This window comes from Gastrolobium bilobum, unplaced genomic scaffold, assembly GCF_033153095.1.
Source record: "Gastrolobium bilobum isolate Gb01-03AN ecotype WA unplaced genomic scaffold, APGP_CSIRO_Gbil_v1 utg1034, whole genome shotgun sequence".
Lineage (NCBI taxonomy): Eukaryota > Viridiplantae > Streptophyta > Magnoliopsida > Fabales > Fabaceae > Gastrolobium > Gastrolobium bilobum.
The window spans coordinates 113,371-137,636 of record NW_026897770.1 but is presented as its reverse complement, the minus strand read 5'-3'; the positions used below and the strand labels follow the sequence as shown (position 1 = coordinate 137,636).

At 34.3% G+C, this 24,266-nt stretch overlaps 2 protein-coding genes across 2 annotated transcripts; both read left to right on the top strand.

Annotated features, from left to right (window-relative positions):
• Positions 1-7,946: 7,946 nt before the first annotated feature.
• LOC133310129 (late embryogenesis abundant protein D-34-like) lies at positions 7,947-8,815 on the top strand. The gene is made up of 3 exons (XM_061511023.1): positions 7,947-8,264; positions 8,352-8,573; positions 8,720-8,815. Exons 1-3 carry the CDS (start codon positions 7,947-7,949, stop codon positions 8,813-8,815), a joined length of 636 nt encoding a protein of 211 aa, XP_061367007.1.
• Positions 8,816-22,922: 14,107 nt separating this feature from the next.
• Positions 22,923-23,726, top strand: LOC133310104 (transcription repressor OFP16-like). The gene has a single exon (XM_061510990.1). It carries the CDS (start codon positions 22,923-22,925, stop codon positions 23,724-23,726), a length of 804 nt encoding a protein of 267 aa, XP_061366974.1.
• Positions 23,727-24,266: the final 540 nt, after the last annotated feature.

The following is a 24,266-nucleotide window of genomic DNA, read 5'->3' as shown; positions in this document are numbered from 1 at the left end:
AGGCACAATTATTACATAAATTTCTCAAAGAACGTCTAGTAGTTAAACCTTGTCTAACATCACCTAGTACTTGGTCAAGTGGATGATTTAATGTTACTCTTCTACTTGGTCGTAGGGATTCTTCTTCAATTTGAGGAGCTATTGATTGTTCAGGTTGTGCTTGAGCCTCCTCTAGGTCATTTAATGAAATATTTTCAAATTCACCTGCAATATCATCTTCAACACTTGCCCTTCGCGGCACATTAGCAGGATCATAATATTCATCAAATGTAACATGTACTGACTCTTCAACAATCGTAGTTCTTTTATTAAACACTCTATATGATTTACTAGATAAGGAATAACCAAGGAAAATACCCTCATCGGATTTGGAATCAAACTTACCTAGGTTGTCTTTTCCATTATTCAATACAAAGCATTTACAACCAAAGGCACGAAAGTGTGAAACATTGGGTTTCCTTCCTTTATAGAGTTCATAGGGGGTTTTATTTAGAATTTTTCTAAAAAGAATACGGTTCGAAACATAGCAAGCAGTGCTAACTGCATCTGCCCAAAAGTGTTTGGGGACGTTGCTATCATGGAGCATTGTCCTTGCTAGTTCCTCTAATGTCCTATTTTTCCTTTCCACAACCCCATTTTGTTGTGGGGTCCTAGGAGCAGAAAAATTATGACTTATACCGTTATTTTCACAAAAATTTTCAAAGTCATGATTTTCAAATTCTCCACCATGATCACTCCTAATGGAAACAATATTCACACTTTTCTCATTCATAAGGACTTTCGCTAGTTTTTCAAAAGAATTGAAAGCATCACTTTTATGTTTCAAAAATGAAGTCCATGTGAATCGAGAGTAATCATCCACAATCACAAATGCATAGTAGTTTCCACCATAGCTTTTAGTTCTAGTAGGACCAAAAAGATCCATGTGCAAAAGTTGCAAGGGACGTGTGGTAGTAACCACATTTTTACTTTTAAAAGAGATTTTCACTTGTTTCCCTTTTGTACATGCATCACACAATCTATCCTTTTTGAACTTAAGCTTAGGTAGACCTATTACTAGGTCTTTGGCTATTACTTTATTTAGTTGACTCATGTTAATATGTCCTACTCGTCTATGCCATAACCATGCATCATTATCTTTAGAGACCAAACATTTAGGTTCAAGAGAAGACATACTATCAAGGTCAATCATATAAATGTTATCACATCTATGTCCAATGAGTCTAATATTTTTATCATCCTTAGATTCAACTATGCATGTGGAAGTATTAAATTTTATATCAAAGCCTTTGTCACATAATTGACTAATGCTAAGGAGATTATGTTTCAAACCATCAACATACAACACATTTTCAATTAATATAGTTGAAGAGTTACCTACATTACCATAGCCAAGAATTTTTCCTTTGTTGTTGTCACCGTAAGAAACATTCCCGTGTTCCCGTCTATGAAATGTTGAGAACTTTGAAAGATCTCCGGTCATGTGTCTTGAGCAACCGCTATCCAAATACCATTTAGTACTTTTTGCTCTAAAACAAACCTACAACACAAGAAAAATAATATGATCTATTGGTACCCTTTGTTCTTTTGGGTCCTTACATGTTAGAATTGATACATACACTAAAGCACAATAGTCCTATGTATTAGTATTGCAATATTAAACACAAATGAGCATTATTCAAGGGGAAAATATCACAAATATCATTGCTGTCCAAGTTGGGCAGAATTGAGTATAAATGATTTGTGGAGAATTTAACAACTTAACAACAATATTTTTAAGGTAGGAGCATGATACAATTAAGCACAATATTTATACTAAGCATGTGCATCAGAAGATAGTTCAAAACAGTCCATACATGCTTCTTTTATATTAAATAGTGACTGGATATCATGTGCAAAAAAAAAATATAACTATAAAACAGTCCATGGCACATGATACATACATATCCACTAAGTCTTCTTAGGAACATATATCATGTTCTTTACCTTGGGGCTAAAGAACATGCTAGATGTGTTAGGTTGAGGTCCATAAGATGTTGAAGCAATGTTGCTCACATTTATAGTCCTCTTAGGAACCCACTTGAGATTAGTTCCTTTTAGGCCATATTTCTTAATATTACATTGATATACAAGATGACCACTCATGCAACAATATGTACATTTCTTAAATGGTAGCTTAGACATGAACCTAGGGGGATAGTGGTTTGTCTTTCTTGGTTGAACAAAGGGAGGTTTTTGAAAGCCAAGTCCATATTTAGTAGATTCAACCCTTTGTCTACCAAGGAGGACATTCAAGTTGTCTCTCCCACTAGTCATTCTATCAACCATTATCTTTAACCTATCCACTTCATTAGATAATTCAACACATTTAGCACATGGAATAGTGGAAGGGGGATTCACATCATCACATGATCCAACAAGACAATTCATAAAAAGATTTTCATTTTTAAGATCTTCATTGTCTTTCATTAGATCATTTACAATGGTTGTTAAGCTATCAACATTGTTTTGCAAGTTATTTTTCTCCTTTTTAATTTTCTCAACCTTAGAGGTTAATTTTTCATTCTCAACTTGCAAACATTTATAAGCATATAATAGATCATCATAAGATGGACCAATCATAGAAGAAGTATCACATGAACTAGTGTCACACATAGAGTTAGAATTATTACATGAACTACTATCACATGAAAAGTTAGAAGAGTGACAAGAGTATACCTCGGTATGTTCATCCTCTAGATTTGCCATTAAGCACAAGTTTGCCTTTTCACTACTTGAGGAGCTTGATGAGCTTGATGAATCATCCGAGAATGCCATGTAGGCCTTCTTTTTCTTTTTGCCTTTACCTTTCTTGAACTTGCCGTTGTCATATTTATTCTTTTTATTAGGACAATCCTTTTGGAAGTGGCCTTCTTTTCCGCACTCAAAACAAGCATTGTTTGAGTTTGCATTGCTTGAATTGTTGTCTTTTCTTCTTTGGCCAACATCTCTTCTTCTTCTTTTGCTGAACTTCTTGTTGAAGAATTTGGTGAATGACTTGTTAAACTTTTTCACAAACATTGTCATTTCGTCGTCTTCACCGGAGCTTGAATCACTTGATGATGTATCAGTACTTTCCTTACTTTCCTTTGAATGGGATGATGATACCTTGAGAGCTAATCCCTTTTGTTTCTTCTTGTTAAGCTCACGGTTAGCCCTTCTGTTTAACTCCAACTCATATTCTTGAAGCTTTCCAAATAAGGTAGCTATTGACATTGTAGAGAGGTCTTTAGCTTCATAGATTGCCGAAGTCTTTGCATCCCATTCCTTAGTAAGACATCTCAGAATTTTGTTAACTAACAGTTCATCATCATGGAAAATATTTAAAGCATTCATTGAAGTAACTATATGCATAAAACGTTTTTGCATGTCAAATATAGATTCACCCTCATGCATCTCAAAGAGCTCAAACTCTCTAGATAATGCATTTTGTTTAGAACGCTTTACTTCACTAGTACCTTCATGAGTTGTTTCTAAAAGAAGCCACATCTCACGTGCGGTCTTACATGAAGATACTCGGTAGTATTCGTCTTTGCCAAGTGCATTAACTATTAAGTTCTTTGCTTTTGAGTTGTATTGGGCTTTCTCTAATTCATCTCTAGTAAAATCTGTGTGTTTTTTAGGCACAGTTTTTCCATTGTCATCTAGTGTGGTTGGAGGCTGATATCCTTCCTCTACACTATACCAAATTTTAAGATCTACTGACTCAAGGAAAATCTGCATCCGAGTTTTCCAATAAGGAAAATCAATCCATTGAAAAACGGAGGACGGTTGGTTGAACCACCCTCAAGAGGAATATCCTGATGGAAAGAAGCCATAGGATCTTTAACTCTTTGGCAGATAGCCAATCACTCAGAGCACGTAGCTCTGATACCACTTGTTGGGCAAGTGGCTTCTTACACAGGACGCTTACGGAACACCTAGAGGGGGGTGAATAAGTGTTCTCAACTTTTTCAAAATCTTTTTGAATTCAGTAAACAATTACACAATTTTCCTTCAATCCCTATATGCCCAAAATAGTTTTTCGCAATGCTAAGAACAATGTAGTAACATAAAGCGTACCTTAGCAATTATAGAGTATAAACGCAGCAATTATAATAGAATTAGTGTAACTGTCAGTCTCAACAGATCTCAAATTTTGAGCAAAGTAAAACAGAAAATGAGGTTAGGGTTCTTCAACCTTAGTTCCAAGAAACTTGAAATAAATGCTTCCAAATGGTTGAGAACTTATCAAAGAGTAGAGAACGTGAGAGCTTTGAGAATTTTCTTGCAAACTTCTGAAGAACAAAGTTGATTACTGAGAGAAAAATGAGATCGCGTTTTATTTTTTGAGAGCGTAAAGTGAAGAAGAAAGGTACTGTGAACATTTGAAAGCTGTATGTAATTGTAAAAGTTTCTCTCTCTCTTTTAGTATTATATACAAAAGGATTCTGACTACGCTTTTGTCTAGAGGAAAGTGCAATTGCTTTTTTTTATTATTATTATTTAAAATCTAACTAACTTAGTATACTATAGCTTTTAGCCTTTTAAACAAAGATGAATCTCTGTGTACGTGCGTTGGACAAAACAATTGGTTTAAACAATATTTTATTTATTAAAAGCAAAAGTTTGTATATATGTATAAAAACCAATCAGCGTAACAAATTTTTTAAGAGGATGCTGTAGTTTTTCGTTTCATATATACATATATATATATATATATATATAGCCTTTAGATATAAGTTGAATCCTTTGGGTTTCTGTTATATATATATATGCATATATCAAACAACGTAAAACCAATTTTGAAAAGAACGTCAAAATATATATCCATATATATTAATCAACGTAAAAAATATATTCATATACTTTTTCTCTTCTTTTCTTTTTTATTCTTAAAACAGATTTTTAATTGATTTGGATTTTATTTTTAAAAACCTGTTTATTTAATTTTTAATTAATTTTTTTATTAGGTCACTCAACATAACTAAATACATGTTATGCAATGATATGCAATGGAGCTTGGAATCATGCTTAATGATATATCTAATGTGTTACAAAAAATCTAAAAATTATCTAACCCGAAACTTTAGCATCTTCAAATGAGTTCTTCATGTTTTGACATCATCAAAACTATTTAGGCATAACCTTGTAGACTATAGGAGGTCCTTCATAATCGATCAAACATAATGTAGTTTGTAAACAAAAAATTTGTAAATAAAGTATAAACATAAACATGTTTCTAAAAGTAAAATCAAACGTATAATTTATCTTTCTTTAAACATGTTTTTACAGGATAACTCTTTCACTTGTGGATTAAATAAATTCTGGCCTGCTTTGGCCTGTAGGGGAAACGGGCTATTTCGGTTAATGCAAATAACTAAAAAATTTCTTCTTTTAATGGGCATTTGCAATTAAATTTTATATTTTTCTCTTGAGAAAATAAATCACAATCTAATGACAGTCTAATCTTTACTTACACACGAACGCAGATAATAAGAGGCAATTTTTTCTTTGAATTAAATAAATTCAAAAATAAAAAGAGGTATAAAAAAATTCAATTGACTTCAAAAAAAGAAGAAGAAAAAAATGTTTTATTTCTCAGAAAAAATTATATGAAAAAGAAAATCAATCAAAAAAGATAAGGAAAGCGAAAAAGAGTTACTTGACCTCAATTATTTTTTGTGGGTGGGTTAGATTCTCGAATATTCTCATAATCCGAATAGAAAAAGGAACCCGCATAAGTATGAGATTAATTCTGAATTCAGTCACGTGACAATTATTTATTTCTGATCCAAAGGTTCTCAGTAGGATTTGAAGCCTGTTATTTAGACAGTTTATTCCTTAAGTAACTCATATTTGAGTTAACCCTCGAATTTATTTTAACCAAGCCCAGCAAAATAAATAAAATGAACAGTTCGCGGATTGAATTTGTTTGAATTTGAAGAGAGTAGGAAAAAATCACTGTAAAGGCATTGTAAAACCAGTCGCGACCCCTCCAAGTTTAAAGATTTTATTTTTATCCAATTTAAACATGTTAATTTTTATCATGTTAGTTTTTTTTTTTTAATTAAATTTTTTATCTATTATTTTTTATAATTTATTTAAGTCACTTAAAAGTGCGTTCTGTTTAAATATATGCATATCTGCCTACAAAGGTGGGCACAGTTGGCTAAGGGTTTGGTCCATACCCCTCAAAGGCGTGGGTTCAAATCCCACGGGCTGATGTGAGGACTTTGTAGGTGGGTGATATGTAATTTCTTCCAAAAATCCTCAAAGAAGTTGAGGGTCTTCCCTGGGAAATCGGTGTCTAAACCCACTTAAACTTTTCTTGAATTAAAAAAAAAAACAATATATATATATATAGGCAAGATCCTTTGACACCGGTGTCAAATTTGAAATTTGACACCTCATCTGAGAGCCGTTAGATAAAAAAAGATTAATGGTGTCACAAGCTTACAAATCAGAGTCGTTGATTTTTTTGATCTAACGTCTCGTCAGATGAGGTGTCAAATCAATGAGGTGTCAAATTTTATATATATATATATATATATAGTGTCAAAGGATCCTTTGACACCGGTGTCAAATTTGAAATTTGACACCTCATCTAAGAGCCATTAGATCAAGAAAAATCAACGGTGTCACATGCTTACAAATCAGAGCCATTGATCTTTTTGATCTAATGGCTCTCAAATGAGGTGTCAAATTTCAAATTTGACACCGGTGTCAAAGGATCCTACCTCTCTATATATATATATATATATATATATATATATATATATATATATATATATATATATATATCTCCATGAATTACCGGACCACCACTGTTTTTATATTCCAAATTTCCAATCACTATAATTGAAACTAATAATTCCCAGAAAACCATTACACCGAATTGGGAGAATAAAAAAGTATTCTTCTTCACCAAATATATATAGTTCAATTGAAGTTGACGCATTGGAACTGAGCAGAGATGAGGTAAGAACATATGTTTGATGCTATATCCAGTATCATCTTAAGGAATAGTTTAAGGGATATATTTTTCTTATATTGTGAAGAAAAAATTGTTGTAAAAATAAAAGTATAACTGGACTCCATATGTAAGAAGAGAGAGAAAAAAGAGTGGTGAAACACAATTCTTTTTTATGTGTGTAGAAGAGTTATTTATCACATATAAAATGAGATAGACATAACTCATAATTTAAAGCCTTAACCTGACTCGAACAGAATTACCTCCAATGTGATACTGATGGTTTATAAAAAAAAAAAATGTTTTTCCTTCTTCTGGAGATAATTCTACCTGTCCACCCTCATAATCTGGCCTTCCTTAAGTGCCCATAAACAATGATGATCAAAGACTCAACTTAAAAGAAATACTTGACTCATTGGAATGAAATTTCGTGAGAATCTTAAGGGGAAGGCTTAAAGAATTTGTCTTCAATAAAAAAGCGTTGGTATTGATACGCATAATAATAAATTAATCTTACTTTGTATTGTTATTCTATATATCTCTCTTCTCAAAAGTGATTAAGTGTAAGGAGAAGCATAAAGCATTTGAATAAAAGTAAAAACTAACATGTCTGAATCAGAGTTATGATATGATTGAGAACTTGCCAAGTACTCGCCAGCTGTCGCAATTGATGCATGCGGTTCAAATGCAGGTTCAACGGTGTCGCTCGCCGCTTGCAACTACACACGTGCCGATCATGATCATCTAAATCCTACGTCCTTGTCCGACACGTGTGAACATGGCTAGCTCTCACGGTGTCACCAACCCCATTCTCTTTCTATACGCATATATATATATATATATAACCATTATTCGTCATTTGCACTGCACAAGAAGTAAAAGGAATGAACCAGGGTGAATAATAATTAAGCTGAATTAGCTACTCAAAATTTCTTACCTTAAAAAAGTAAGAATTATGAGCCAAGAGCAGCCACGTAGACTTGACCATGAACCGATTAAGTATGGTGAGGTTTTCAATGTGTCTGGCGAGTTAGCATCCAAACCCATCACGCCAAGAGACGCTGCTACAATTCAATCTGTGGAAAGCCAAGTATTGGGTCAGACTCGAAGAGGTGGTCCTGCAGCAGTGATGGAATCAGCCGCCGCAAAAAACGAGAGAGCTGGTCTTGTCAGCCACAACGCCGTCACAAACCTTGCCAGAAACGAAGGCGTTACCATATCCGAAACAAATGTAGGAAACAACCGTGTCATCACGGAGACACTTGGTGGACAGGTAATTAATTGGTGACTTCAAACACTATACTGCCTTGGCCTTTTTGCTTGAGATTTTGATCAATTGCATCTATTTTTTTTGGAACAGGTTGTGGGGCAGTTTGTGGACGGTGCAGATGAGCCCAAGGGGACTATAACTGACGATGCAACCGGATCAACGGTGGATGAAGGTGTTCTTGACTCTATGGGAGCTCCTAAAGTTAGAGCAAGCGAAGACTATGATTTCATAAGCAACCAAGGTGCTGCCAGTACTCTAAATGCTAGGCTTTCTAGCGACGAAGATAAGAATACAGAGTCCAATGTTTCAACGGTACGGAACGTGCTGCATGAATCATTAGTTATTATTTAAATTTGTTACGCTCCTTAACATGCATTATTTCCCTGTATATGTATATGCTGGAATTAATTCATTTGAGAAGACGAAAATTAATTCGGGATACGATTGCATTCATGCAGGTGCAACATGAAAATCCCGATATTATAAGTAGCGTACCTGGTGGCATGGGAGCATCCATGGCGACCGCAGATCACAGGGTTGCTAAAAATAAATGAAGAACACTCCTAAGTTCGCGATCGTTTGTTTGTTTTTTTTTTTTTTTTCAGTTACTCTTTAGAGAGGAAGAAAATATGTAATCGACAAAGGCTTTCTTTCATCTATTGGCGGTGTAGTTTCAGTCAGCCTAATAGGTTATGACAAAACAATCTTTAAGTACACTTAAACATGTTACTTTACCTGGATATTATCATTATTATGTATTATGTTTTAAACATCTTTATTCTTATTTTTTTTCTTATTTGTGTAGGTGTCTCGCACATCGTTTTCATGAAATGAATAATAGACAAAGATTTAAGAGTAAATACCTTTTTGGTTCCTAACAAAAAACACGGTCCCCACTTTAGTTCCTTATAAAAATAAATTTGTCAATTAGTCCCTAACAAATTCAAAGTGGACTCATTTTAGTCCTTTTGAGGGACTAATATGAGTTTTTTTTTGAATTCGTGAGAGACCACGATTTCAACTAAATGGCTCCACTTTGAATTTGTAAGGGATAAACTGACTAATTTATCTTTGTAAGGGACTAACTGACTAGTTTATTTTTGTAAGGGACTAAAGTGGGGACCGTATTTTTTGTTAGGGACCAAAAATGGTATTTCCTCGATATTTAATTATTTGGTTAAATCGAGCTGTTTTAGTATCCACCTTCGTCATTTAACAGCCTGTTTGGTTAGGATTACAGTGGCGGACGCAGGAATTTTAATAAGAAGGGGCGAAAATAAAAAATACTATATCTTACATAAAAGTACTTGAAATACAATACAAATTTAATATACAAAAAATTGAAAAAAAATCTATTGCAGAAATTAATATCACTTCACTTACTCTTGCTCTACGTGTTTTCATTTTATTAAACTCATATATAATTGAATTCGTGCTAAAATTCAAAATAATTTTTTTATTAATGTATGTAATCAAAGATAGTCTATGACTATACATACATGCACAGATCTTAGGAAGGTGGAAGTTGATTGTGCCTGGCTCTAGATTTTTTTTTTTTAATACACAGCCAAAATCGTAAGGCTAAAGAAGGAGGTTGGTAATGGACAAAATACGGAAATGAAAGAGAGGATAATATGATATTCTCAAGGAAAAATATGGGTAAGAGTGTGGGCAGAAACATGGAGAATTGAGGGGCCCTTTGGTACAAGGCATTTTTTAGGATTTCTGAAAAACTGATAGTGGTAATCATATTTACCCATGTTTGGTACAAGTTTTTTAAAATTTTCCCAAAAATCTGATTTTTCTGGGATTTTATTTTGTGTGTAATTTTTTTTGAAAATACCATCTAGGGGTGGTATTCTAGAATTTCTATGGCAAGGTAAAATTTAATACAACTAAATATAGTATTAAGAAAATTAACCCAATATTTCCGGGAATATTTTAGTCTACCAAATACTTTTTTGCTAACATTTTCAGAAAACTCATCTTCCTATCATATTCCTGGAAATCGTGATTCCCGGATAAAAAATATTTTTTCTCTACCGAACTCCCCCTAAAGAAAAAAACATGTAAAACACGGTAATTTCATTATCATATTTTTCTACATATATTATAAAAAAAATCTAAAATTTTAGAGGAGGCGGGGGCCCACCCTAGCCCCCTACTGGGTCCGCCTCTGCTTACCACAAAAGTGAATTGTGTTTTTAAAGGCAGATTATCGAGTAAAAGTCATTTCTTCCTCGTTTGCGGAGAAAATTGGCAATGCTTCGAGGGCATGGGCAGGGATTTTGGAGAAAAATTTCGATGATCCGTGAGCATCGGACTTGATGTTTCCTTGAAATTTTTTAGGACATAAAAAAAATATAAAAAACACATAGGTAAAATGGGAAAAATAAAATTTTCTTTTTAGTATTTTTCTCCAGAATTTTTATGTGTTTTCAATCTTCGTGGTGATTAGTTTCATTCCTACTTCCGTCCCTACTTCCGATTTGAGCGGGGAATTTCCTTATTTTAGAAGCGAATACACTAGATCAAAGTTCATAATTACCAATTATAAATAAAATAATTTAACACATTTTTCATTTTTATTTTTTTGAAAATTAATTTTTTTTGTTTTATGTGAAACTTTAATTTTCGTAGTATATTATATTAAATATTTAATAATTTAACATATAATACTTATCAATTTCGCAAAGAAACATAAGATAAATAGTTCAAATAAACAGAACCCACATACCATATTCTAATCTGAGTTTTGCTCACATTGGTCAGGGTTTGATCGAGGTTTAACATAAGAACTTTTTAAGTTTTCAAAGATTGAAGATACATATCAAGAAATTGTATATATTTTCAAATTGAAAATTTCCTATACATTAATTTGGTAAAACATCGATAAATTTTTTGTGATATGTAATGAAATTTTAAAAGGCTTGCAATTTCTTATGTTGCATGAGAAATTCAAATTTTCTTACTGAGAGAGAAAGAGGTAGGGTCCATCTTAAAGAAAAAAAAATGGTTGGCACGGACATCGAAGTGAGAATGGTAGGAGAGGAGACAGAGACTTCTCATGCAATATGAGAAGTCTTTTTCTCAATTTTAAATATTATAAATGTCGGAACGTGTCAGAGTGTCATATACGACACTTCAGAATTTATTTTTGGAATTTGTCCCTGTTTTCCTCCTATTATTTTTATTTTTTTGATAAAAATTTTCTCTTATTTATTTTGAAACTCTTAGAAGAGAATTAATTTTCATTTTTTTCTTTTTTCTTCTCACTTCTATTTATGTAACAGAAAAATGAATGTTAACATTATTTCTTTAGCATACTTTTCACAACATATTATTTTATTATCATTTAAATTTTATGTGGGTTGCAATGAATAAAAGATGAACATAAATTATTTTGTAGGATAAATATAAAAATCTTATGATAATAAAAATTATGTTTATTAACCCTTTTGCTCTTTATTTTAAAAAAAATTATCACTTTGTCTCTCTTTTCAAATTATATGTTGCTATTTACAAAAAAAAATATATATATATATGTTGCTCATTTTTTTTCACATTACACATATCTCAACTAACTTAGACAATATCCATAATATGATGGATACAATTATAAAATCATTAAGAATAATAAAATGAATGAACTATTATAGATATTTTTCAGAGATATTAGACAACATCATTATATATAATAAATAAAATAATCAAAACTGAAGGCCAGTCCACCTCTATATCTACTATGGTTGTTATATATGCTTTCTTTCCAACTGGAAAAGTAAAAGCGACCTGTGTTAAAAGATGGTTTCAGAATAAAAAAATTGTCGTGTGCTTCTTGTTCTATATATCCAGCATGTACCAAATTACTCCTTTTTCATGTTCAAGAATGTCGGCATCGCACCAACAAGTAGGAATACTGCATAACGCTTAAACACCCCTGGGAGGCCTAAGTGTAACAAAAAAAAAAAGTTAAACGTTAATGTATCGATGACAAATTCATATGAATTAAGGGGTTAAATAGAATATCTTTTATGTTCTATAATTCTTTCGCACTCTGGATTTTAGCAGCTTTGTAACTCTTTCGATCTACATGCATCCAGTAATTCAACTGGCGCCAAAGACATTATTCTATGCTCTTTCAAACTGTCCTAATTCTTACGCACACAACACAACAAAAGAAAAAAGTGTTTATAAAAAAAAGCAATGTACAATAGTTTTCACAATATAGAAAATGCAATGTCGAAGAGAATGACCCATTCATGCAAATTTCATGTCTTGTGAATGTAAATTTTATGTTTCTTGCATGCAATATCAATTTATGTCATTATATTATATTTGATATTAAAAAAACATAAACATGAATAATATAGTAAGCTCATAATTTTTCTCCCATTTTCTATTACTTTTAAATTTATTTTATTTTATAAACAGTGTATCAATTGCATGAATTCTTTGAATTTTTAGAACTCTTTTCAAAATAAATTTACTAAACAAACATTTTTTATTCTTTTGTTCAGAAAATTAGTTTGTATGAATTATTTTATAAAATAGTTTTCAAACAAAAACTAAAACACAATCAAACATAGCCAATTTTTTAGGTTTTGAATGCTCCAGTTGGGGTCGCAGATTGCAATGAAACCAAATAACTCTACAAATATATATTGTCCTCTTTAAAATATCATCTTCATCCGCATCTTGAGGGCGGAGGATTCGTCACAAAAGTTTTCAATTTAATGATAACATCCTCTTACATACAATATATAACGTGGCTATTTAATAAAATATAATAATAATAAATGTACTCCCGATATCTTGATATATATTTTTCCTTCAAGATGAAAGTGTTAATAGATAGATAAACTTGTTCTTTAACACCAGAGCGCAGATATATAATTATATATTAACACGGAACAAGTTCGTGCTCGCTGGATAATGAGGCTGCAGAATCGTGGGCTCGTGGCAATACCACTTAATAATGTTACTGTTGTTGCATAATAGAGAAGCTGAAATGGAGAATATGGAAGTTAGAGAAGCTGGCGTGGAGAAGATGAAAGTTAAAGTGGATAATAACTGATATGTTGAAATCAGTTTTATCAGTTCCATAAATCATGTAGTTAAGTTATAGCTTTCTGTTAGTGTTCTTAGTGCATAGCTTAAGTGTATCTATATTTACACATTGTATATATAGTTGATGTAAGACCTTGAATCTTTTAGAATTTTCTGATATGAGAATATACAGTGTTTTCCATCATAAGATGGTATCAGAGCTTCTCAAGAAGCTCTGATTCTCAGCCCTTCTTTTCTTACTTGTTCTTCATCGTTTTCTGAAGAATTTTATCAATGGCGAATCAAAGTCTACCTTTTGATTTTCTTACCAATTCATCACACTCGTATTACCTTCATCCCAACAAAAATACGTCACAAGCCTTAGTTTCAACACCACTTGGTGGAAAGAATTATCACATATGGTCTAGAGCTATATCTATGGCACTTTTGTCAAAGAATAAAATCAGTTTCATTGATGGAAGCTTACCACCACCACCAGAAATGGATCAGTCTTATAGTGCATGGCAACGTTGCAACACCACTGTGTTAGGATGGATCCACCGTTCTATTTCTGCATCTGTTCTTTAGTCTATTCTATGGATTGATCGTGCAAGTGATGCATGGAAAGACTTCAAGGAACGATTCTCTCAAGCAGATATCTTCAGAATTTCTGATCTACAAGATGATGTATACAAATTGAGGCAGGGAGATCGGACAATAGTTGATTATTTCACGAATCTAAAAGGTTTGTGTGATGAACTTGATAATTTGAGGCCTCTACCTGCTTACAAATGTGATATCTTGTGCACCTGTCCTGCTCTTTCTGAGATTCGTACTCGAAGAGATCAAGATTAAACAATCTGTTTCTTAAAAGGATTAAATGAGCAATATGCTCATGTTCGATCTCAAATCATGCTGGTAAATCCTCTACCTGATGTTAATAGAGTTTTCTCACTGTTGTCCCAACAAGAAAGGGAATTTCATTTTAATTCCATAACAGATGAGAACTCAAAGGCATTTTTCACTGAAATTGATGATAACAGAAGAAGTTTTGCTTCAAATAGAGGTCGTGGACGTTTTTCCTATACTGGAGGCAGAGGACGTGGTAGAGAGTCAAAATTTTGTGTACATTGCAAAATGACTAAAAACACTATAGAAACCTGTTATTTTAAACATGGTTTCCCTCCAGGTTATAAACCATAGAAAGCTCAGGTTGAAAATGCAGTTGTTCAAGTCAATTCTAATGAAGGTTCAGCTGTCATAAACAATAATGAAGGTTCAGGCGTTACTTTGTCATCTCAACAGTTTCATGACCTTATGCAAGCCTTGCAATCACCAAAAGAATCTGTTCATGTCAATCTTGTTACAAGTTCTACACTGACTGCTGAAACAAATGGATTGACAGGTAGACAGTTGCGCTGGATCCTTGATACTGGCGCAACTGATCATATAACTTGTTCATGTTATAATCTTGCCTTATTCCATAAAATAAACCCAGTGTCCATTAATTTGCCAAATGGTTCTAGAGTTATGGCTTCATATGCAGGAAACATTCATTTTTCAATGATTTGATACTGTATGATGTTCTGTATGTACCACAGTTTTGTGTCAACTTGATTTCTGTAAATAAACTCCTTTCAACCTTACCTTGCTACTTAGTTTTTTCTAATGACCATTTCTACATTAAACAGGAACCTACCAGGAGGAAGATTGGTACAACTAAACAACATGGAGGTCTTTTCAACTTGGCTGCCTCTCCAATACAAGACACAACCATTCCAACCAATGTTGTTTTTTGTCATTCCAGTATTAAAACCAGTAGCAATGATTACATCCTTTGGCATCTTAGACTAGGCCATATATCTCCTACTTCTCTAAAACACATGTCTTCCAAATTTCCTGTTATTCCTTATAAAGTTGTATCACCTTGTGACATATGCCATTATGCTAGGCAGCGCAAACTGCCATTTTCTTCAAGTACTAGTAAAATAAATAATCCATTTGAACTGTTACATATGGATATATGGGGACCTGCTTCTGTTGTTTCTGTTCATGGACATAGATATTTTTTATCTATTGTTGATGACTACTCACGCTATACTTTGCTTGTTTTCCTTAAACACAAATCAGATGTTCGAGCATCTGTTCAACAATTCTTAACCTTTCATGAAAACCAATTCCAAACCAAAGTAAAATCTATCCGAAGTGACAATGGCCCTGAGTTCCTCATGCATGATTACTTCAAAACCAAAGGAATTTTCCATCAAACTACGTGTGTAGAAACCCCTCAACAAGATGACATTGTTGAAAGGAAACACCAACACCTCATGAATGTTACACGTGCCCGATTTTTTCAATCTAAAGTACCACATCCTTGCTGGTGTTATGCACTTGCTCAAGCCACACACATAATTAACCGTCTTTGCACTCCTTTCTTATCTTACAAAACACCATATGAAACCTTATACCAGAAACCATCTTCCTTTGATCATCTTAAAACATTTGGCTGCCTATCCTATGCTTCCACCTTACAATCATATCGATCAAAATTTTCCCCTAGAGCACACAAGTGCATATTTCTTGGTTATCAAGATGGTACCAAGTGACATATTCTACTTGAATTGCCTTCTAAATGCATATTTTTATCCAGAAATGTTGAATTTTATGAATTGGTGTTTCCTTTCACTGACATAGACACACCTATCTCACCTATTTTTCCAATTCCTTCCCATACTTCATTTGATGATATATTTCCTACACATGTTCCTTTTCCTACAACTGTTCCTGAATCAGACACATGTTCCCATACAGATATTACCCATGATAATTCCCCTCTCATACCCCCTCGTAGATCCTCTCGTATTAAAAGGAAACCAGGATATCTCACAGACTTCCACTGCAACCATGTTGTTTCAAGTACTCAATCTTCCTCAGGTACTCCTTACCCCCTTTCATTTGTTTTATCATATAATTCTTGCTCTCCTGCATACACCCAGTTCTGTCTCAATGTCACCACTATAACAGAACCTAAATCATACACTGAAGCTTCTAAGCTACCTAGCTGGCAACAAGCCATGGCAGCTGAGATTTCTGCTTTGGAACTCAATCATACATGGGATTTAGTTTCTCTTCCTCCTGGGAAACACACAATTGGAAGCAAATGAGTTTATAAAGTAAAATATAAGGCTGATGGTTCAGTTGAACGTTGTAAAGCGAGATTGGTTGCCAAAGGATACACCCAACTATAAGGGGTGTATTATTTTGATACATTCAGCCCAGTAGCTAAGATGACCACTATTCGTGTGTTACTTTCCATTGCTACTGCTCGACACTGGATTGTTGAACAATTAGATGTTAATAATGCTTTTCTCCATTGGGATTTGCATGAAGAGGTGTACATGACTTTGCCACCGGGTTTTACCTCATCTCCTGGTAAAGTTTGTCGGTTACGAAAGTCCATTTATGGCCTTAAGCAGGCTAGTAGACAATGGCATTCAAAGCTTTCTACTGCTCTTATTGCCCTTGGTTATATACAATCTATGGCAGATCACTCCTTATTTGTCTGAAGAACTGATATTTCTTTCACTGCTCTGTTGGTGTACGTTGATGATGTTGTCTTGGCAAGTGACAACCCAACTGAAATACAACGAGTTAAACATGCTTTAGATGCATAGTTTCGTATTAAGGATATGGGTCATCTGAGACATTTCCTTGGTTTGGAAATTTCACGTTCAAAAGTTGGAATGGCTGTGAATAAAAGGAAATACGTATTAGAAATTCTATCAGATAGTGGATTTTTGGGAGCCAAGCCTTCTTCTACACCCATGATTCCTTCACTTCATCTGTCTCGCGATCAATGCTCTGCTCTTATTGACACTAAAGCTTCCTCTTTTCGTCATCTCATTGGTCGTTTGTTATATTTAACGACTACAAGACCAGACATTTCATTCTCTGTCCAACAACTCAGTCAGTTTGTTGGTTTTCCTACTTCTGAACATTTGTTAGCTGCCAATCGTGTTTTGCGATATATAAAAGGATCTCCCTCGACTGGTTTATTTTTTTCAGCGTCCAATTCATTACAGCTAAGTGGTTTCACCGACTCTGATTGGGCTTGTTGCCCTGATACAAGAAGATCCGTTTCAGGAATGTGCATTTTCCTTGTGTCTACGTTGATATCTTGGCGATCTAAAAAGCAACCTACTGTTTCACGTTCCTCTAGTGAAGCAGAATATAGAGCTCTTGCTTCGTTGACGTGTGAGCTCCAATGGATCACTTACTTGCTCCTTGATTTACATGTTCCATGTTCTCAAGCAGCTCATGTGTATTGTGATAATGTCTCTGCCATTTACCTTGCTAAAAATCCAACTCTACATGAACGTTCCAAACATATTGAAATCGATATCCATGTTACAAGGGAGAAGCTTCAAGCTGGTTTATTGAAATTGTTTCTTGTGGATTCCTCTAACCAGTTCAGTGGCGGAGCCGGACCAAAAGTTTAGGTGGTGCCAAATTTTTTTAACATATTAAATTATCAAGATATTTATCGTAATTATACAAATTAATTAAAAAAAAATTATTATGAATTCTAGCATAGTTATTTAAATTATGTATGAAATAATATCTGGTAATATTAAAAATTCAAATGAACAATCGTTAATGATTATGGGTTCGCTTTTTCTGCAGTCATTGTATATAAGTTATCTGCAGTAAGTCCAATACGACATCGTTTTGGGACAGAAATTATGGTGTTTTTGTAATTTTATTTTATTCTAGGATTATTATAGTCTTTATAATTATAATTTTTTAATTTTTCAATCCCAAAACGATGTTATTTTGAGAGTAAATGCAGATAACTTATATGCATTAAGTGCAGAAATATTTTTCTAAATGATTATATATCAAAGCAAACATATAAAAAGACACTAACCTTTTGGGTAAGCATTTCAAACATAAGAATTTTACTTTCCTCCCATAGCATGATAAGTAATGAACCAAGCATTGTCATAAGGATATGAAAACACACAAATATAATACTTTTCTATAAATTTCACTTTATAATTGAGATATTAACTATAAATTAAAGCATACAGACAACATTTAGAGTCAAAGGGATTCTCCTTCATTATACTTTTCTATTTACAAAATATATTTTTATTTGATTCTTCCATCTTTTCATTTCGTAAGCCATTGCTATTTCAATCGAAGTCTCGCAGAGCTAACAAGTTGTGCAACAAGTCAGATGAAAAAAAGAGCAAGAGAGAGAAATCTAATTGCAATTGTAAGTCACAAATTAGGACTTTGAAAGTGATTTTAATTTATGGTCAGGTAAAAGGATTTGGGTATTGGATTTTATTTTTCTGATTGAAAAACATAAATATAATTATATTTATTTAGGTGGTGCCAAATTATAAATTTAATCTTTGTTAATTATAATTAATTATATATTTACATATAATAAATATTTTTTTTTTAAAACCAAGCAGGTGCCTTGGCACCTGCTGGCATAGGAGTGGCTCCGCCACTGAACCAGTTGGCTGATTTTTTTACAAAAGCCCTTCATCCATCTCCTTTCTCTTCGATTATTTCCAAGCTTGGACTTCGTGACATCCACCGTCCAACTTGTGGGGGGTGTTGCATAATAGAGAAGCTGGCGTGGAGAATATGGAAGTTAGAGAAGCTGACGTGGAGAAGACGAAAGTTAAAGTGGTTAATAACTGATATGTTGAAATCAGTTTTATCAGTTCCATAAATCATGGAGTTCAGTTATAGCTTTCTGTTAGAGTTCTTAGTGCATAGCTTAAGTATATCTTATGTTTACACATTGTATATATAGTTGATGTAAGAACTTGAATCTTTTAGAACTTTCTGATATGAGAATATACAGTGTTTTCCATCATAAGAACTGCATAAGTGCTTGATCTGATGCTAAGCGTTGAAAGAAGTTCCCAGCCAATTTTTGGTTTCCGTCTTTCCTCACTCTTGCTTAGCATATGACTCACGAAGACTCTTGTCACTCCTAACTGCAATAATTTCAAAGGTCAATGGAAACATATGGTGTTGGGCCACCAACTCACAAGGGCCCGGCTGTTAGAAAACCATCAATAACCCACAACAGGCCCAGCTACTTACCGGACTATTATTGATAGCACATCCACCAATTGTTTTTAATAATATTAATGCCTTAATTTCCCTGTAATTATCAGCCGTCAGATGATATCGTAATGTAGGAAGTGTGTCATAGTGACATACTGTCCATGATTTTATGTCAAACAACGACGTCGGTGTACACGCATGATCAAATAAAAGTTCACACTTGACAGTAATGGAAATTTAAACCATTCATTTTTAAGAGAGGGAGAGATTATTTGAACGATAGATCTGGATTATCTTCTCTTGTTATTTTCATAAGCAGCCCTTCATTTTGCTTTATTATTGCCCGTCGTCACCAGAATTGATGGTATGGTTACCAGAATGGATTGTATTAGATCTTGGACGCAAAATGAAGCAAAATATTTCGTCATTAACTCTATACCAAGCAAAACACCTTCACCACGTGCTTGCTCTGACGCCTCTGATCATATAGTTACAAGGGTAGTTGGACGATCCTAATATCTTCTACCAGACCATATTTTCCTTCTTTATATTCCATTCCCCACGTACGTTCTGCTGATTCATCCCTCAGGGTTTAAACCTGGATCCGGAAGGAAGATAAATTTGGCTTCCAACTTAAATGTTATGCAATATATGTGTGTCTCCATATATATGTGGCTATTACTTATTTAATTTTTCTGCATGTATGCTATAATTATTGTGTGTTTATGCCATTTTATTTATTTATTTTGAAAGTAAAAAAAATTAAGTATCTTTTTCTTAATCGTTTTGGGCAAGCAGGGCAGGCCCCGGTTGCGCATGCTGTCTATTAGCCACATGTCCTAAGAGCATTTCGTTGTTCTCTATTTTATATATATTTCTTGAAGAGTAAAATTTGAATTGATGACATAACCATAAGTCCTCCAAAAGAACGAAACACGAGTGTTACTGTGTTAGCAGTTAGCTCCTATGGCATTTTCTTCTTCTTGTGATTAAGCAAGCAATGTGAAGTCCTTATTGGTTTCGTAACGAAGAATTTGGATAGTTTATATTAAGTTACGTGTTCAATTCGTACTATTATATTTTTTTTAAAAAAGCTAGCAATGTGTAATCTAATATATTAGGGTAGTAGCTACATTTGAGGAATAAGAACGAGCCATATCAACTGTAATTGTTCTGAAAAAAAATTTGTTTTTATTCTTTACACTGTATACTATCAATAATATATAGTCTACAGTATATAATCACATTCGTGCTAAAGCTGTACCGAAGATGCGCTCTGTGTCCCTCAGCGGGTTATGCTGTTTCCAATCCAGTGAACACAGTAGGACGTACATTAATAATGGAATATTGAAGTAGGGGTCAGTTTTTCTGTGCTACGGAAATTGCAGGAAAATGCAGAGCTGGCCAAGCCAAGCCATGATAATCATGGGAACATGACAAGATAACAGCGGATTTGTGACCATCCTCGATCATTATTTTTACAACAATAACAACTTTTATACAATAGAATATTATCTCCAAGATAATGATTATTATGCATGATATATGACGTATGTGTGGGGCGACTCTACGAGGAGTCCATAGCGGGAGATAATTATTAATGGACTAAGTAGCCCAATGCTAATAAGTGAATTCGATTTCATATTTTAATCCAAAATTTTAAGGCATTGGTTCATGAGTTCATCTACTTATATCTATTTCACTTAGTACATTATCAACTAATGTGAGACTCATCACACTTGAATATTCCAACAATCTCCTCTTTAAATGTGAAATTCACCATTGATATGCTCTCCCTTAATTGAGTATCCCAGGGCCAAAGTACCCAACTCGCCTCTTAGTCAAACATCTTAGTAGTACAAGCTAACTCGGCTCTGATACCACTATCAGGCGGATCCAAGAGGAGCCCATGACGAGAGACAATCATCAATGGGTTAAGCTAACCCAATGCTAACAAGTAGATTCGACATAAAATCTCAACCCAAATGTTGAAAATCGACACACATAAATCGAAAAACGAAAAAAGAAAGGGAAGAGAGAGATCGATACAGTGATTTATCCTGGTTCACTCAGTGTAGACTACGTCCAACTTGTCCGTACTATATTCACATTACCATCACTCGTTACAAGTCACTCGATTTACAAAGAAATATACATATGATTTAGAAAGTACTAACAACAGCTATTTATGATCCTAAGTCTAAACTATTAATAAGTCAGATACTCACAATAATACCAGGCCTTTACGGTGTCTTCTAGTGACCCGCCAATAATTTTTTTTATCAATATGCAAAATATAAACCATACCTAACAGCGTCACATAGGCCTTATGAGTTCTCTCCCTCGTACAGGAAAATGGAACAGTTGGGATTTAAGGGAGCCACGCCTCAGGACAAGTCCTCATTGTGATATGTTGCATGAATGATGAAATAATAGCCGTCTGATGTATCACTTTCTTGTGTGATGATTTCAAAATGAAGTGGACCAAATATGAGTACGCCAGTTCCATCATATAAATATATAATTGTCTTATACTATTTGGATTCCTTCTTTCATTTAATAGTTTTTATTTTCATCGGTGTGTACGTAGTTAATACGATTCAGATTCACAATCATACTTGAATGCTTGCTGCAATACTATGTGCTTTGCTTTTGTTTGATACCTCTTGTCACCATTTCCCCATGTGCGCCTTGCTTTCATCCCAAACAAAATACACTCAACATCGGAACGGTTTGACTATTCTAGCCTTTACGCGCTCTTTTCGGTCGTAGAGTTAAGAAGCTCTTCAAGTTATACAGCATTCACACTTCAGACTCTTTGAAATCACCTAACAATTTTAATACAAATTTTGTTAGGATTTTCTATACGTGAAGGTGAAAACATAACTATTTATAGATTACCGTACTAAAAATATGTGACCGTGTGAGTGAGCGAGTGATATCAAAATATTGTTTTTCGAATCCATCTGAAAAACCAAAGGGTAAAAACAAAAATCGGCTTGGAGCGTGCAGTTACGCGCCATAGACGAAACGAAGAGTTGATTGAAGAATCTGTGTTCTGTTTAATACTACAGTGTTTTACGGCTGTCCCGTCACCGTTGAACACTTATCCACCGTACGAACCCAAAAACCACCGAATCTCCTTATTTTTTTTTTCCTTTTAGCTTTTTCTTTTAAGAAAAAGAAATAAAATAAAATAAAATTTCAGTGCTAACTTTTTAGAAGGGAGATATTTTCACTGCCAAAATTTTTCACTATATCACCGTTAGATTAACATTTTCTATCTCTATTTAAAATTTTTTTAACATTTTCTCTTCAATCTATTAGTAATATGATGGGTAATAGATTAATAGTAAAAAAATTAAGTAGTTAGAATATTATCGCTCAACTTTTTGATCTCATATATCTTCCCATTTGTGTTGGCAAATCAAAACAAGCACTATATATAACCATCAAGTTAAGAGTTTCCTTTTCTTCTTCTCATAAGTCATAACTATTATAAACAATACAATACGAACTATGCCAAGCACGGCGAGAATAGGAAGAAGAAGAAACAATCTCGTACGCCTAAACCTATGTTTCTCAAATTTGATGCAGCCGTTCACACCTGAACCTCCTCCTACGAGCCCCACTCAACATGATATTGATCACAACCGTCCATCACCTCCCCGCACCACATCATCATCAATCATGTTAAAGAATTTCAACACTCTCTATGACTATGACCATGCCATAGCCCTACAGTACCCTTTTTCGCTCCAAACCACCACCTTTGAACCCGAACCCGAACCCAAACCCGCTGACTTCGCCACCGCCTTCGCCTCCCAACGCTTCTTCTTCTCTTCCCCCGGCCGCTCCAACTCCATCGTTGAATCCACTAGCAACAACACCGATTGCACCCCACCCTCTTCCTCCTACTCAATATCGTCGTTGATGGCCACAGCGCCGCCGGCAGAGGATGAGTCCGCCTCCACCGCCGCCGCCGATGACGACAAAACTAAGAAGAAAAAGAAAAATAAGCTGTTTTTGAACGGCAGCGTGGCCGTGTCGACGTACTCGCCGGACCCTTACCTGGACTTCCGGCGGTCGATGCAGGAGATGGTGGAGGCGCGTCCGGAGTTGATGGACGTGAAGTCCAATTGGGACGTGTTGCAGGAGCTTCTTCTATGCTATCTTGCGCTCAACCCCAAGAGCATCCATAAGTTCATTCTTGGTGCTTTCGCTGATCTTCTCGTTAGCCTCATGTCATTCTCTTCTTCTTCTTCTTCTTCTTCGCCGCCGCCGAATCCCAATCCGGCAGACGTCTCCGCCGGTGGCCGTTGATGTTAGAGTTTAGAAAATTGATGAGAGGGAGGGTGCATTTGCATGTGTAACGTGGGTGCCAGCAAATTATTGTAAGATTAATTAAGAGGTTCAAACACAGTGTTTCTTTAGAGCTATAATATTTTAAGTTTTGAAATATAACATGTAGCTAACATGTGAGTTGTTAATAATTAAATATAGATTTTTACATTATCAAACTCGATGCTAAGTTGCTGATACAAATTTAGGATTTACTCGGTTAAGTAAATGTGCTGCTTCACAATTCACATTATGTGATTACATTTATTTAGTTTTTTTTTTTTTTTGGTAAGTGTGGTGATGAACGCAATGTTGGTCCCTGTAGGCATTCGTTTGGTATCTTCTAGTTCTATTACTTCCATTGGTATCTTTTGCTATATATACTTTTTGTTTTATTTGGCGAGGGTGCTCTGTATTTGAAGGAATCTTCTCTCAGTCTAATATGCACTGTGCTAGATCACACCGTTGAAGCTGATCCAATTGTTAATTGGGTCTTTTCTTATGAGGGTGTTACTGTTGTTG

Excerpts from the sequence above, each read along its gene's own strand:
- LOC133310104 (XM_061510990.1), top strand. The coding sequence starts at position 22,923 with ATGCCAAGCACGGCGAGAATAGGAAGAAGAAGAAACAATCTCGTACGC.
- LOC133310129 (XM_061511023.1), top strand. The coding sequence starts at position 7,947 with ATGAGCCAAGAGCAGCCACGTAGACTTGACCATGAACCGATTAAGTAT. Across the intron at positions 8,265-8,351 it reads CGGAGACACTTGGTGGACAG|GTTGTGGGGCAGTTTGTGGA; the intron begins GTAATTAATTGG and ends TTTTTGGAACAG. Across the intron at positions 8,574-8,719 it reads CAGAGTCCAATGTTTCAACG|GTGCAACATGAAAATCCCGA; the intron begins GTACGGAACGTG and ends GCATTCATGCAG.